General features: G+C 46.2%; 2 protein-coding genes across 3 annotated transcripts in view; one reads left to right on the forward strand and one right to left on the reverse strand.

The window, feature by feature from the left end:
- PEX1 (peroxisomal biogenesis factor 1) overlaps positions 1-12,766 on the reverse strand; it is a 729,162-nt gene extending 716,396 nt beyond the window's left edge. The window contains exon 1 of one of the 2 annotated variants that reach the window (XM_069211642.1): positions 12,435-12,766. In XM_069211642.1, the coding sequence (XP_069067743.1) occupies positions 12,435-12,551 (117 nt within the window). In that variant the 5' untranslated portion in view covers positions 12,552-12,766. The remainder of the gene's footprint in view (positions 1-12,434) is intronic. The other variant, XM_069211643.1, reaches the window with a different exon arrangement.
- Positions 12,767-13,168: 402 nt separating this feature from the next.
- RBM48 (RNA binding motif protein 48) overlaps positions 13,169-14,394 on the forward strand; it is a 58,047-nt gene continuing 56,821 nt past the window's right edge. Inside the window, exon 1 of the mRNA XM_069211645.1 lies at positions 13,169-13,378. Within this exon, the coding sequence (XP_069067746.1) occupies positions 13,256-13,378 (123 nt within the window). The 5' untranslated portion in view covers positions 13,169-13,255. The remainder of the gene's footprint in view (positions 13,379-14,394) is intronic.

The raw sequence follows: 14,394 nt of genomic DNA on the forward strand, positions 1-14,394 counted from the left end.
ACCCATTAATAACAATATCTAGAAAGTAAGAGACAAAAAAACAATTCTAAGAAGCAAAAGACATGGGATTCACTGGCAGTATACTTCAGAGGCTCGTTTACACACACCAGATTGTCTGGGCAAAGTTTCAGATCTAAGCAGCTACAAGTTATGTATACACTACCTGAAAAGGTTCATCCTCTTCACAGTCATCTATCCCCACCTCAAAATACAGACACACGGGCCTCATCTAAGACGATGTCAAGAGCATGCCTTAAACTGAATCAATCTAAAATGTAATTAATTCTCATCGTCCACAGCACCAGAAAAGCTTCAACTCGTGAATAAGTCCCTGATGTGAAGTTATGTGCCCTCACTGTCTGTTCCCCGCTCTCCACATAAAGATAGTAACATCCTAATGTCTGGCATCCCACAAACTACAGTGGCCTGACTTAAACAGATAAGGGACACAATCCTGTCACCCACACTTGCATGGACCTATATCATCTTCATACTTGCTGCAGCAACGATAATAAGTGGTGTCACCGACTATCTGGCCTAAAAAGCAAACCATGTCAGGAAGTAAGCACATAACAAAGACTGAGGACATTGCTAAAATGAAAATCAATAGATATTAACAAAACATCATAAAAACCAGAAGACAACCCCTTAAAAATATATGCTCCTAGAATCAGACACAAGCATTTAAGACTCACTATATCGCTCCTGATTTCAGAAAGCAGATAAAAACTCAGAACTTCTGAGAACTTTTTTGTGAAAAAAGCTCAAATACTCATTGATAAGTACCCTTTCAAGACGTTGCCTGAAGTGGTCTAGTAATGAATCGAGCCTTCGACTGGCTCTGCTGGCCTAATGGGGATGTCATGAATGTCTGTGCTACCTGTTTATAGTCTACAGAGGGACCACTGTACCTTAACTATTCAAAGGCTGCTAATGATGCAGTGCTGTTATACTTTCTCTAAAATGATCAGATTTTTAACATTCTTCTTTATGGGGCCAATACTAAAATTTGACTGAGGGCTCCACCTGATGTCTGTTCACGATCAGGTGTCCACAGTTTTTATTTTTATATAAATGCCCCCGCCCCAACAAAACTAACTTTTGTGGAAGATCACAGATTACTGTAGAAGGGAAGGGTTTGGTGCTGGTTACCCCCTCTGACAAACTCTGGGGGTAGAACTGAACTGCAAGAATCTTTGCTCTGCCCTATTAGTAGAGGCTGTATATTGTTTACCAAACGTAAACTAGTACAGATTTGTAATTTTAAGACTGTATGCCTAATGGCTGCATGGGGGGAAATCCTATATTCGGTTCAGTAGGCCTGGATTTGTTATGGCAACAATCTAATGATAAAAGGCATGGGCCTCATTAGGTCACTAGGAAAATGTATGCTAGGCTCCACCAGTCGGATCTGTTTCTTATGAAAAAGGTCCAACAATGGTAGTATGGGTTACATCTGTTTGTGAAAAGCATATGTTAAACAATATGCATTTAAGCACAAACCACTACCGTTTAAAAGCTTGTAGACAGCTATTGTTGCATTGAATGTCACAGGTTACCATAGTTGAGCAAACCCTGGAGGTAGAAGACTTGACTTGCACTGTGGTAATAATTGTTGGACTCTATCAGGAAGGTTTTCATATTGTTTTGCCAAGTGCAGTAACGTACATATTTCAATTTTATGCGTATTCGGCTGTGTGCATTAAAGTCCTTTTTAGGTCTGGCCTGACAGTTTCAGCTATCTGACAAGTTCTTGTAATTTAGTAATAATACATTTTAAAAAAAACTGTAAACCGTAAATAGACACAATGAGTTTTCTTTCACCATTAACTGCTAAAGTGTCATTCACATTCTTCTTTCGCCCACAAAAGGATACAGCACAGGGCAACGAGTGGCGACTTTTCACAGATAAAATGCACATTTGATTAGAACTTAGTACCACGACTGATGGGAAAGACTGGTGCTTCTCCATTTTTTCCTTTGATTAATGCATGTCCTTATCTTAGGACACAGTAGTTCCCAAGGCTGTGCAACAGAGCCACTCATGCCATCACCAATATGTCACATCCACTCTGCCAGTGCCTCAGAAAGGCAGCCATCTCGGAATGGTATTGTTCATATTACATTATTGTTACGAAATGATTATATCATTTACACTATACTTAATATCATGCAAAATGGCCGCTGGTGGTATGTTTACTGAGCAGCCATTTAGAATATTTCTGGGCATAGCACATAACTGTTTTACTATTCCAAAATGGCCGAATTTTCGCTTCTAAATATGGTGACTGTGTTGGAAATTTCAACCAATAGATGGATGCATGAGTGCAAGATTGAGTGACAAAGCATGTTAGCACCTTAGCTCGCCAGTGACTGGACTCTTTCAGTTGTAAGCATGACCTAGAGGCATTTTTAAATGCTTGGTATTGAGTTCATTACTTTCCTTATACCGCAACACTACTGTAACCGACTCTAATCCTTGTATATGTGGACTTTCATCAATACACACCAGCTTCAAATATAGTTTAGCTCCATTCAACCACTTTGTTCCTCCTATCGCGTCCTGTATTCACCAGGGTTCTGTCTTGCCCCCTTGGGACAGGAACAGAATCGTTTTATGATTTAAAAAAAAACTTGACCATTACGTTGAATGTAACATGATGTATGTTTTTAATAGTTGCTCCTCATAACGTATAGACTGCCCGAACTCTCTAAATGTGCTATTTCTCCTACTGCCTTTCCAAATCGTCATTTTTTTTTAGAAATAAATTACACGGTTGTAAAGAAATGGCTCCCTGTTGCAGTTACCCCCCACTTTTTGCCTGATACTGATGCTGACTTGACTGAGAAGTGTGCTGGGACCCTGCTAACCAGGCCCCAGCACCAGTGTTCTTTCACCTAAAATGTACCATTGTTTCCACAATTGGCACAACCCTGGCACCTAGGTAAGTCCCTTGTAACTGGTATCCCTGGTACCAAGGGCCCTGATGCCAGGGAAGGTCTCTAAGGGCTGCAGCATGTCTTATGCCACCCTAGGGACCCCTCACTCAGCACAGACACACTGCTTGCCAGCTTGTGTGTGCTGATGGGGAGAAAATGACTAAGTCAACATGGCACTCCCCTCAGGGTGCCATGCCAACCTCCCACTGCCTGTGGCATAGGTAAGTCACCCCTCTAGTAGGCCTTACAGCCCTAAGGCAGGGTGCACTATACCACAGGTGAGGGCATATGTGCATGAGCACTATGCCCCTACAGTGTCTAAGCAAAACCTTAGACATTGTAAGTGCAGGGTAGCCATAAGAGTATATGGGCTGGGAGTCTGTCAAAAACGAACTCCACAGCTCCATAATGGCTACACTGAATACTGGGAAGTTTAGTATCAAACTTCTCAGAATAATAAACCCACACTGATGCCAGTGTTGGATTTATTAAAAAATGCACACAGAGGGCATCTTAGAGATACCCCCTGTATTTTACCCAATTGTTCAGTGCAGGACTGACTGGTCTGTGCCAGCCTGCTGCTGAGAGACGAGTGTCTGACCTCATGCGGTGAGAGCCTTTGTGCTCTCTGAGGACAGAAACAAAGCCTGCTCTGGGTGGAGGTGCTTCACACCTCCCCCCCTGCAGGAACTGTAACACCTAGCAGTGAGCTTCAAAGGCTCAAGCTTCGTGTTACAATGCCCCAGGGCACTCCAGCTAGTGGAGATGCCCGCCTCCTGGACCCAGCCCCCACTTTTGGCGGCAAGTCCAGGAGAGATAATGAGAAAAACAAGGAGGAGTCACTGGCCAGTCAGGACAGCCCCTAAGGTGTCCTGAGCTGAGGTGACTCTGACTTTTAGAAATCCTCCATCTTGTAGAAGGAGGATTCCAATAGGGATAGGAATGTGACCCCCTCCCCTTGGGAGGGGGCACAAAGAGGGTGTACTCACCCTCAGGGCCAGTAGCCATTGGCTACTAACCCCCCAGACCTAAACACGCCCTTAAATTTAGTATTTAAGGGCTCTCCCTGAACCTAGAAACTAGATTCCTGCAACAACAAGAAGAAGGACTGCCTAGCTGAAAACCCCTGCAGAGGAAGACCAGAAGACAACAACTGCCTTGGCTCCAGAAACTCACCGGCCTGTCTCCTGCCTTCCAAAGAACTCTGCTCCAGCGACGCCTTCCAAAGGGACCAGCGACCTCTGAATCCTCTGAGGACTGCCCTGCTTCGACGACGACAAGAAACTCCTGAGGACAGCGGACCTGCTCCAAAAAGACTGCAACTTTATCCAAAGGAGCAGCTTTAAAGACCCCTGCAATCTCCCCGCAAGAAGCGTGAGACTTGCAACACTGCACCCGTCGACCCCGACTCGGCTGGTGGAGAACCAACACCTCAGGGAGGACCCCCGGACTACTCTACGACTGTGAGTACCAAAACCTGTCCTCCCTGAGCCCCCACAGCGCCGCATGCAGAGGGAATCCCGAGGCTTCCCCTGACCGCGACTCTCTGAAACCTATGTCCCGACGCCTGGAAAAGACCCTGCACCCGCAGCCCCCAGGACGTGAAGGACCGGACTTTCACTGCAGAAGTGACCCCCAGGAGTCCCTCTCCCTTGCCCAAGTGGAGGTTTCCCCGAGGAAGCCCCCCCTTGCCTGCCTGCAGCGCTGAAGAGATCCCTTGATCTCTCATTGACTTCCATTGCGAACCCGACGCTTGTTCTAACACTGCACCCGGCCGCCCCCGCGCCGCTGAGGGTGAAATTTCTGTGTGGGCTTGTGTGTCCCCCAGTGCCCTACAAAACCCCCCTGGTCTGCCCTCCGAAGACGCGGGTACTTACCTGCTGGCAGACTGGAACCGGGGCACCCCCTTCTCTCCATTGAAGCCTATGCGTTTTGGGCACCACTTTGAACTCTGCACCTGACCGGCCCTGAGCTGCTGGTGTGGTAACTTTGGGGTTGCTCTGAACCCCCAACGGTGGGCTACCTTGGACCAAGAACTGAACCCTGTAAGTGTCTTACTTACCTGGTAAAACTAACAAAAACTTACCTCCCCCTGGAACTGTGAAAATTGCACTGTGTCCACTTTTAAAATAGCTATTTGTGAATAACTTGAAAAGTATACATGCAATTGAAATGATTCAAAGTTCCTAATGTACTTACCTGCAATACCTTTCAAACAAGATATTACATGTTAAATTTGAACCTGTGGTTCTTAAAATAAACTAAGAAAAGATATGTTTCTATAACAAAACCTATTGGCTGGATTTGTCTCTGAGTGTGTGTACCTTATTTATTGTCTATGTGTATGTACAACAAATGCTTAACACTACTCCTTGGATAAGCCTACTGCTCGACCACACTACCACAAAATAGAGCATTAGTATTATCTCTTTTTACCACTATTTTACCTCTAAGGGGAACCCTTGGACTCTGTGCATGCTATTCCTTACTTTGAAATAGCATATACAGAGCCAACTTCCTACGTTGGTGGATCAGCGGTGGGGTACAAGACTTTGCATTTGCTGGACTACTCAGCCAATACCTGATCACACGACAAATTCCAAAATTGTCATTAGAAATTGATTTTTGCAATTTGAAAAGTTTTCTAAATTCTTAAAAGTCCTGCTAGGGCCTTGTGTTAGTCCCTGTTAGCATTTCTTTTAGAGTTCAAAAGTTTTTGAAAGTTTGAATTAGAACCTAGAACTAGTTTTAGTTTCTTAAAAAGTATTCCAACTTTTAGAAGCATAATGTCTAATACAGATGTGAATGTGGTGGAACTCGACACCACACCTTACCTCCATCTACAGATGAGAGAGCTAAGGTCACTCTGTAAACTAAAGAAAATAGCAATGGGCTCCAGACCTTCCAAACTACAGCTCCAGGAGCTGTTGGCAGAGTTTGAAAGAGCCAACCCCTCTGAGGATGGCAACACAGAGGATGATGATAGTGACATGGAGGGTGATTCCCCCCCACCAGTCCTATATAGGGAGAACAGGGCTTCTCAAGCCCTGACTCCACAAATAATAGTCAGAGATGCTGGTTCCCTCACAGGAGGGACCAACAACTCTGAAATCACTGAGGATAACTCCAGTGAAGAGGACATCCAGTTAGCCAGGATGGCCAAAAGATTGCCTTTGGAAAGACAGATCCTAGCCATAGAAAGGGAAAGACAAGAGATGGGCCTAGGACCCATCAATGGTGGCAGCAACATAAATAGGGTCAGAGATTCTCCTGACATGTTGAAAATCCCCAAAGGGATTGTAACTAAATATGAAGATGGTGATGACATCACCAAATGGTTCACAGCTTTTGAGAGGGCTTGTGAAACCAGAAAAGTGAACAAATCTCACTGGGGTGCTCTCCTTTGGGAAATGTTCACAGGAAAGTGTAGGGATGGACTCCTCACACTCTCTAAAAAAGATGCAGAATCTTATGACCTCATGAAGGGTACCCTGATTGAGGGCTTTGGATTCTCCAGTGAGGAGTATAGAATTAGATTCAGGGGGGCTAAAAAATCCTCGAGCCAGACCTGGGTTGATTATGTTGACTACTCAGTGAAAACACTGGATGGTTGGGTAACTGGAAATGAAGTGTATGACTATGTTGGGCTTTATAATTTGTTTATGAAAGAACACATTTTAAGTAACTGCCTCAATGAAAAGTTGCATCAGTATCTGGTAGACCTAGGTCCAATTTCTCCCCAAGAATTGGGAAAGAAGGCAGACCACTGGGTCAAGACTAGGGTAACCAAAACTTCCACTGGGGGTGACCAAAAGAAAGGGGTTACAAAGCCTCCCCAGGAGAAAGTGGGTGACACTAGAAACAAAGAAAAAGAGTCCCCTGTAGGCCCCCAAAAACCAGACCAGGTGGGTGGGCCCAGAGACACAACCCAAAACAAAGGTGGGTACCAGGGTAAGAGCTGGGATGCCACTAAGGCATGGTGCCATAACTGTAAACAGACAGGGCACCACACCAAGGACACTTCTTGTCCCAAAAACAAACCCCCTAGCAAAATCCCAGGGGTGACCAGTGTAGCCATTGGGGATGACTCCTCAGATGAGGAGGTCTTCATAGCCTTCAACTGGAAAAAGGGCCCAACAGGTGAGTTGGAGATTCCAGAGGGAAGTAGACACTTCCACCACCTACTGGTGAATGGAATCCCAGCCACTGCCCTGAGAGACACTTGTGCCAGTCACACTATTGTGCATGACAGGCTGGTGTTCTCAAACCAGTACATCCCAGGTGAGATGGCCAGAGTAAGAGTTAGCCCAGACAGGGTCACTGATAGGCCTGTGGCTTTTGTGCCCATAGAAGTGGGTGGGACTTTTAGCTGGAGAAGGGTGGTAGTCAGTACAGACCTCCCCCTTGATTGTCTCCTTGGAAATGACTACCCAGAGGTTAGTCAGAGCCCAAGAGAGGAACTGGTCCAGTGCCAGTCCTCTCCCAAGGATTCTGGAGTGCCTGCCTCTGCAGTAAATGCAAGTAGGCCCCAGAAGAAAAAGAAAAGGAAACAGAGTAGGAAAGGTGGACAACCTTTAGCCAAGGTTCCAGCAAGCCAAGGAGATTCTGCTCCAGTAGGGGAGAACTCCAAAAGTGGCTCTGATAAAGTCCAACCTGACCCACAAGAAGTCCTGGCTAGTCAGGCAACTGTTAAGCCTGAGTGGGTGGCTCCTCAGCTAACAGAAGAAAGAGTGGAAGAAGGGTGTTTACTACAAGATGTGGTAACCCCCCACTCTAATACAGCAGACAGGCACCCTGAACCCAAAGAAGCCTGTAACTTAGCCCCTTCCCTTGTAGGTGAAGAGCTAAAGGTGTGGTTCTGGGCACTGATAGCTGTCAGTGGCCTCTGCTGGGTGTTAGCCTTTATGGCTGCACTATCCTTGGCATGGTGGTCTGACCCCATGCCAAATAGAAAGTTAGGCCCCCTGACCCTGTTGGTCATGGTGGGGTTACTCCAGCTCTGGGTAACCTCTTTGGGTAAGCTAGGGGTGACCCTGGCTAAGATAAGATTAGCAGAGGTGGATACCTCTAACCCCAAAATAGAGAGAATGGGTGAAGACATAAAAAGCACAGACAAGTGGCAGTTCAGACTAGGTCCTATCACTGTGGAAGTGGGTCAGTTCCCCAGAGGGAATGACCTGAACAGGAGGATGTAAGGCAGAGTAGGCCCTGCAACAAACCAGCCTATTTCCTCTACTCTTCCTCGCCTGACAGACTAGGAAGACTCTCCCAGCTTTGGCTGAGTCTCCTGGCCTGTGGGCTGGGGGGGGGCTTGTGTAAAGAAATGGCTCCCTGTTGCAGTTACCCCCCACTTTTTGCCTGATACTGATGCTGACTTGACTGAGAAGTGTGCTGGGACCCTGCTAACCAGGCCTCAGCACCAGTGTTCTTTCACCTAAAATGTACCATTGTTTCCACAATTGGCACAACCCTGGCACCTAGGTAAGTCCCTTGTAACTGGTACCCCTGGTACCAAGGGCCCTGATGCCAGGGAAGGTCTCTAAGGGCTGCAGCATGTCTTATGCCACCCTAGGGACCCCTCACTCAGCACAGACACACTGCTTGCCAGCTTGTGTGTGCTGATGGGGAGAAAATGACTAAGTCGACATGGCACTCCCCTCAGGGTGCCATGCCAACCTCCCACTGCCTGTGGCATAGGTAAGTCACCCCTCTAGTAGGCCTTACAGCCCTAAGGCAGGGTGCACTATACCACAGGTGAGGGCATATGTGCATGAGCACTATGCCCCTACAGTGTCTAAGCAAAACCTTAGACATTGTAAGTGCAGGGTAGCCATAAGAGTATATGGGCTGGGAGTCTGTCAAAAACGAACTCCACAGCTCCATAATGGCTACACTGAATACTGGGAAGTTTAGTATCAAACTTCTCAGAATAATAAACCCACACTGATGCCAGTGTTGGATTTATTAAAAAATGCACACAGAGGGCATCTTAGAGATACCCCCTGTATTTTACCCAATTGTTCAGTGCAGGACTGACTGGTCTGTGCCAGCCTGCTGCTGAGAGACGAGTGTCTGACCTCATGCGGTGAGAGCCTTTGTGCTCTCTGAGGACAGAAAAAAAGCCTGCTCTGGGTGGAGGTGCTTCACACCTCCCCCCTGCAGGAACTGTAACACCTAGCAGTGAGCTTCAAAGGCTCAAGCTTCGTGTTACAATGCCCCAGGGCACTCCAGCTAGTGGAGATGCCCGCCTCCTGGACCCAGCCCCCACTTTTGGTGGCAAGTCCAGGAGAGATAATGAGAAAAACAAGGAGGAGTCACTGGCCAGTCAGGACAGCCCCTAAGGTGTCCTGAGCTGAGGTGACTCTGACTTTTAGAAATCCTCCATCTTGTAGAAGGAGGATTCCCCCAATAGGGATAGGAATGTGACCCCCTCCCCTTGGGAGGGGGCACAAAGAGGGTGTACTCACCCTCAGGGCCAGTAGCCATTGGCTACTAACCCCCCAGACCTAAACACGCCCTTAAATTTAGTATTTAAGGGCTCTCCCTGAACCTAGAAACTAGATTCCTGCAACAACAAGAAGAAGGACTGCCTAGCTGAAAACCCCTGCAGAGGAAGACCAGAAGACAACAACTGCCTTGGCTCCAGAAACTCACCGGCCTGTCTCCTGCCTTCCAAAGAACTCTGCTCCAGCGACGCCTTCCAAAGGGACCAGCGACCTCTGAATCCTCTGAGGACTGCCCTGCTTCGACGACGACAAGAAACTCCCGAGGACAGCGGACCTGCTCCAAAAAGACTGCAACTTTATCCAAAGGAGCAGCTTTAAAGACCCCTGCAATCTCCCCGCAAGAAGCGTGAGACTTGCAACACTGCACCCGGCGACCCCGACTCGGCTGGTGGAGAACCAACACCTCAGGGAGGACCCCCGGACTACTCTACGACTGTGAGTACCAAAACCTGTCCCCCCTGAGCCCCCACAGCGCCGCCTGCAGAGGGAATCCCGAGGCTTCCCCTGACCGCGACTCTCTGAAACCTAAGTCCCGACGCCTGGAAAAGACCCTGCACCCGCAGCCCCCAGGACCTGAAGGACCGGACTTTCACTGCAGAAGTGACCCCCAGGAGTCCCTCTCCCTTGCCCAAGTGGAGGTTTCCCCGAGGAAGCCCCCCCTTGCCTGCCTGCAGCGCTGAAGAGATCCCTTGATCTCTCATTGACTTCCATTGCAAACCTGACGCTTGTTCTAACACTGCACCCGGCCGCCCCCGCGCCGCTGAGGGTGAAATTTCTGTGTGGGCTTGTGTCCCCCCCGGTGCCCTACAAAACCCCCCTGGTCTGCCCTCCGAAGACGCGGGTACTTACCTGCTGGCAGACTGGAACCGGGGCACCCCCTTCTCTCCATTGAAGCCTATGCGTTTTGGGCACCACTTTGAACTCTGCACCTGACCGGCCCTGAGCTGCTGGTGTGGTAACTTTGGGGTTGCTCTGAACCCCCAACGGTGGGCTACCTTGGACCAAGAACTGAACCCTGTAAGTGTCTTACTTACCTGGTAAAACTAACAAAAACTTACCTCCCCCTGGAACTGTGAAAATTGCACTGTGTCCACTTTTAAAATAGCTATTTGTGAATAACTTGAAAAGTATACATGCAATTGAAATGATTCAAAGTTCCTAATGTACTTACCTGCAATACCTTTCAAACAAGATATTACATGTTAAATTTGAACCTGTGGTTCTTAAAATAAACTAAGAAAAGATATGTTTCTATAACAAAACCTATTGGCTGGATTTGTCTCTGAGTGTGTGTACCTCATTTATTGTCTATGTGTATGTACAACAAATGCTTAACGCTACTCCTTGGATAAGCCTACTGCTCGACCACACTACCACAAAATAGAGCATTAGTATTATCTCTTTTTACCACTATTTTACCTCTAAGGGGAACCCTTGGACTCTGTGCATGCTATTCCTTACTTTGAAATAGCACAAACAGTGCAGTAACGTACATATTTCAATTTTATGCGTATTCGGCTGTGTGCATTAAAGTCCTTTTTAGGTCTGGCCTGACAGTTTCAGCTATCTGACAAGTTCTTGTAATTTAGTAATAATACATTTAAAAAAAAACTGTAAACCGTAAATAGACACAATGAGTTTTCTTTCACCATTAACTGCTAAAGTGTCATTCACATTCTTCTTTCGCCCACAAAAGGATACAGCACAGGGCAACGAGTGGCGACTTTTCACAGATAAAATGCACATTTGATTAGAACTTAGTACCACGACTGATGGGAAAGACTGGTGCTTCTCCATTTTTTCCTTTGATTAATGCATGTCCTTATCTTAGGACACAGTAGTTCCCAAGGCTGTGCTACAGAGCCACTCATGCCATCACCAATGTGTCACATCCACTCTGCCAGTGCCTCAGAAAGGCAGCCTTCTCGGAATGGTATTGTTCACATTACATTATTGTTTTATTGTTACGAAATGATTATATCATTTACACTATACTTAATATCATGCAAAATGGCCGCTGGTGGTATGTTTACTGAGCAGCCATTTAGAATATTTCTGGGCATAGCACATAACTGTTTTACTATTCCAAAATGGCCGAATTTTCGCTTCTAAATATGGTGACTGTGTTGGAAATTTCAACCAATAGATGGATGCATGAGTGCAAGATTGAGTGACAAAGCATGTTAGCACCTTAGCTCGCCAGTGACTGGACTCTTTCAGTTGTAAGCATGACCTAGAGGCATTTTTAAATGCTTGGTATTGAGTTCATTACTTTCCTTATACCGCAACACTACTGTAACCGACTCTAATCCTTGTATATGTGGACTTTCATCAATACACACCAGCTTCAAATATAGTTTAGCTCCATTCAACCACTTTGTTCCTCCTATCGCGTCCTGTATTCACCAGGGTTCTGTCTTGCCCCCTTGGGACAGGAACAGAATCGTTTTATGATTTAAAAAAAAACTTGACCATTACGTTGAATGTAACATGATGTATGTTTTTAATAGTTGCTCCTCATAACGTATAGACTGCCCGAACTCTCTAAATGTGCTATTTCTCCTACTGCCTTTCCAAATCGTCATTTTTTTTTAGAAATAAATTACACGGTGTTCCCCTAACTTGTACATTCTACATAATGTGTACTTTCGGCAAACACGTGAGCTAAAGTATGGACCTGGTATTTACTCGGTCTAGTGCGCACGGCAAAAACACCTCAAGGTATATAATTTTTTTAAAATTGCAACACCTTTAAGCCAATTAGGAAGTCCCCCCGACAAGGACAAAATACCCAAATAAGTCACCTTACCAGGAATTAATTATTCTGCCCCGAACAATAAGGTAACAACCCTTCTAGTATTAACTGACCTCAAGGGTGATCCCTCTCCTGAAGTCAAGCATTCATGTCTTACTGTTACACTATTTAAACCACTACGGTGTGAGTTCAATTTTTGTTCTGTGACTCTATAAGAGCCAAAGCTACCTTACCTGCTGCAGGTGGAGCTGCGACACTAGGTGAGGCGGAAGGTGCAAGAAGCAGTTTTTGCTGTTTGTGAACCTTAGACATAAGGCCGATACTCCCCCCAGAACCCCGCCACCCGGCATCCTTCAAAGGCAAACTAGAGGCGGATGTATCCCTAGTACAGCAAAGCATAGGAATTGACTGACTCCAACAAGATCAGAATCCTGCGGGATGGTGGCGTGACCCAAGTTGTCCTGTCACCACGTGACAGGTAGATGGTAGTACCTGCCATCTCAAGTTGGGAGCCTAGGAAGCAATGCTGTACCGCGCACGGTAGGTCTAAACGAGTGGTGAAGGCAACTGCTGTTTAAATTTAACCCAACATGGCCGCCATAACATTGTTGTCCATTTTCTGTTTCCAATGAGAGTTGGTTTTTAAACGTCGGCAGTTCTGAGATCAGTGTGCGACTGTTAACCAATGCTGGTTCTGACTTTGTCAGGTTATTTGGTTCAGGCAATTGGCGTTCACAGGCAAAGGCAGGTTCCTGCGCTCTAGCTTTGAACCTTTTAGAGAGTCAGCCATTCTGTCTGACTGCCATAGATCCCGAACTAAGGTATGCAATAATAAATGTACTGTGTGGTCGTTTAAAATAAACACGAGAGACAAAACTCCTACTTTTAAGCAATACTATTCACTACTGGTTTAATCTATGCGTAGAGGTCAGTAATAAGGGTCCCGATTCACACGCAAACTCACTTCCAAGATGGCCGCGCAGTGTGCAAGCCTCACGTCCACAATTTTCTAACTACTTGTCCTACTTGTGTTTCTGGTGGATGGAGGAGCAAAATGGAATCACAGACACGGGGGCATCATCAGCAGGATCTGCAGGTGTGTGGGCATCATGCACAGCGGGCTGCCTGTCACTCCAGAGCCAAGTACAGAGAGGGGCGCAGGCCGAAGGCGGTGCGGGTACGTATTTCTACGTGTAAGCAGAGACAAGATTGTGCATTTATTGCCACATATCTCCATACAATGCGTGACATTTCTTTATTTTACTAACAACAATTCTTTCTAGGAATTATATGCGCTTACATAAACCTAGCAAGGTGAATCAACGAGCCGTACTAGTACCAGAATGCCCAGAAAAATACATATAGTTTCCAAACGTAGGGGCGGTTTGTTGTTACATCTCAAAAACAAATTTGGAGTTTATCGTAATCCACCTTTCCATAGCCCCCACCCCCATCGCCACCCGGACACTTATGCTTTTTGTAAAGGATATATAATAGCCATCACTAAGAGACATAATAATGCTGCTTCTATGCTATGGTTTCTGTTGGAATGAGAAAAGCTTGCACTGGATGTCTGACACTGTTGTGTGCTGTACACAATATGTTTGCCTAGCGCCAGGACACCCTCCTGATGGCAACTGTGTGCTTTTACAAACATAATTAATCCATGAGCAAAATACTAATTGCTAACTTTATTAGATGCTCCCAAGCAGAGGATGTCGCGGAGCAGCCTGGGACAGAAAAGGGACAATGACGCTAGCGACCTTCTCCGTCATCTTCCTCCTTGCTACTGATGATTTTAGTTGGGAGGGCTTTTTTGTTTACAAGTCAGGTACTGGCTGATTACCTCTTCAGCAGCGATTGACATGTGAACACAAATTCCCCCCTTCACTTGAAACGCTTGTTCAGATGGTAAATTGGAAGTGAGAGGGAGGTAGCGTAGGAAAGAAGAGGGAGAGAAAGAGCACTCTGAGGAGATTAACAAAGCGACTGAAGATTGATTTATAGAGAAAGTGAGTTGGCACTGTCAATCTTGAAATAAAACAAAAAAGTTACTTAGATCTCTTTTAGGGCTCCACTCTATATGTAGAGTGCCCTGGGCCTGGCCCTACCTCGCCCATGCCCAAGTCCGACCCTGTCCAAACGGTCTAGGTGAGTGGAGAGTGTCCCAAAGTTTAATTAAGGTTTGAGCAA

Source organism: Pleurodeles waltl, chromosome 10, assembly GCF_031143425.1.
Source record: "Pleurodeles waltl isolate 20211129_DDA chromosome 10, aPleWal1.hap1.20221129, whole genome shotgun sequence".
Lineage (NCBI taxonomy): Eukaryota > Metazoa > Chordata > Amphibia > Caudata > Salamandridae > Pleurodeles > Pleurodeles waltl.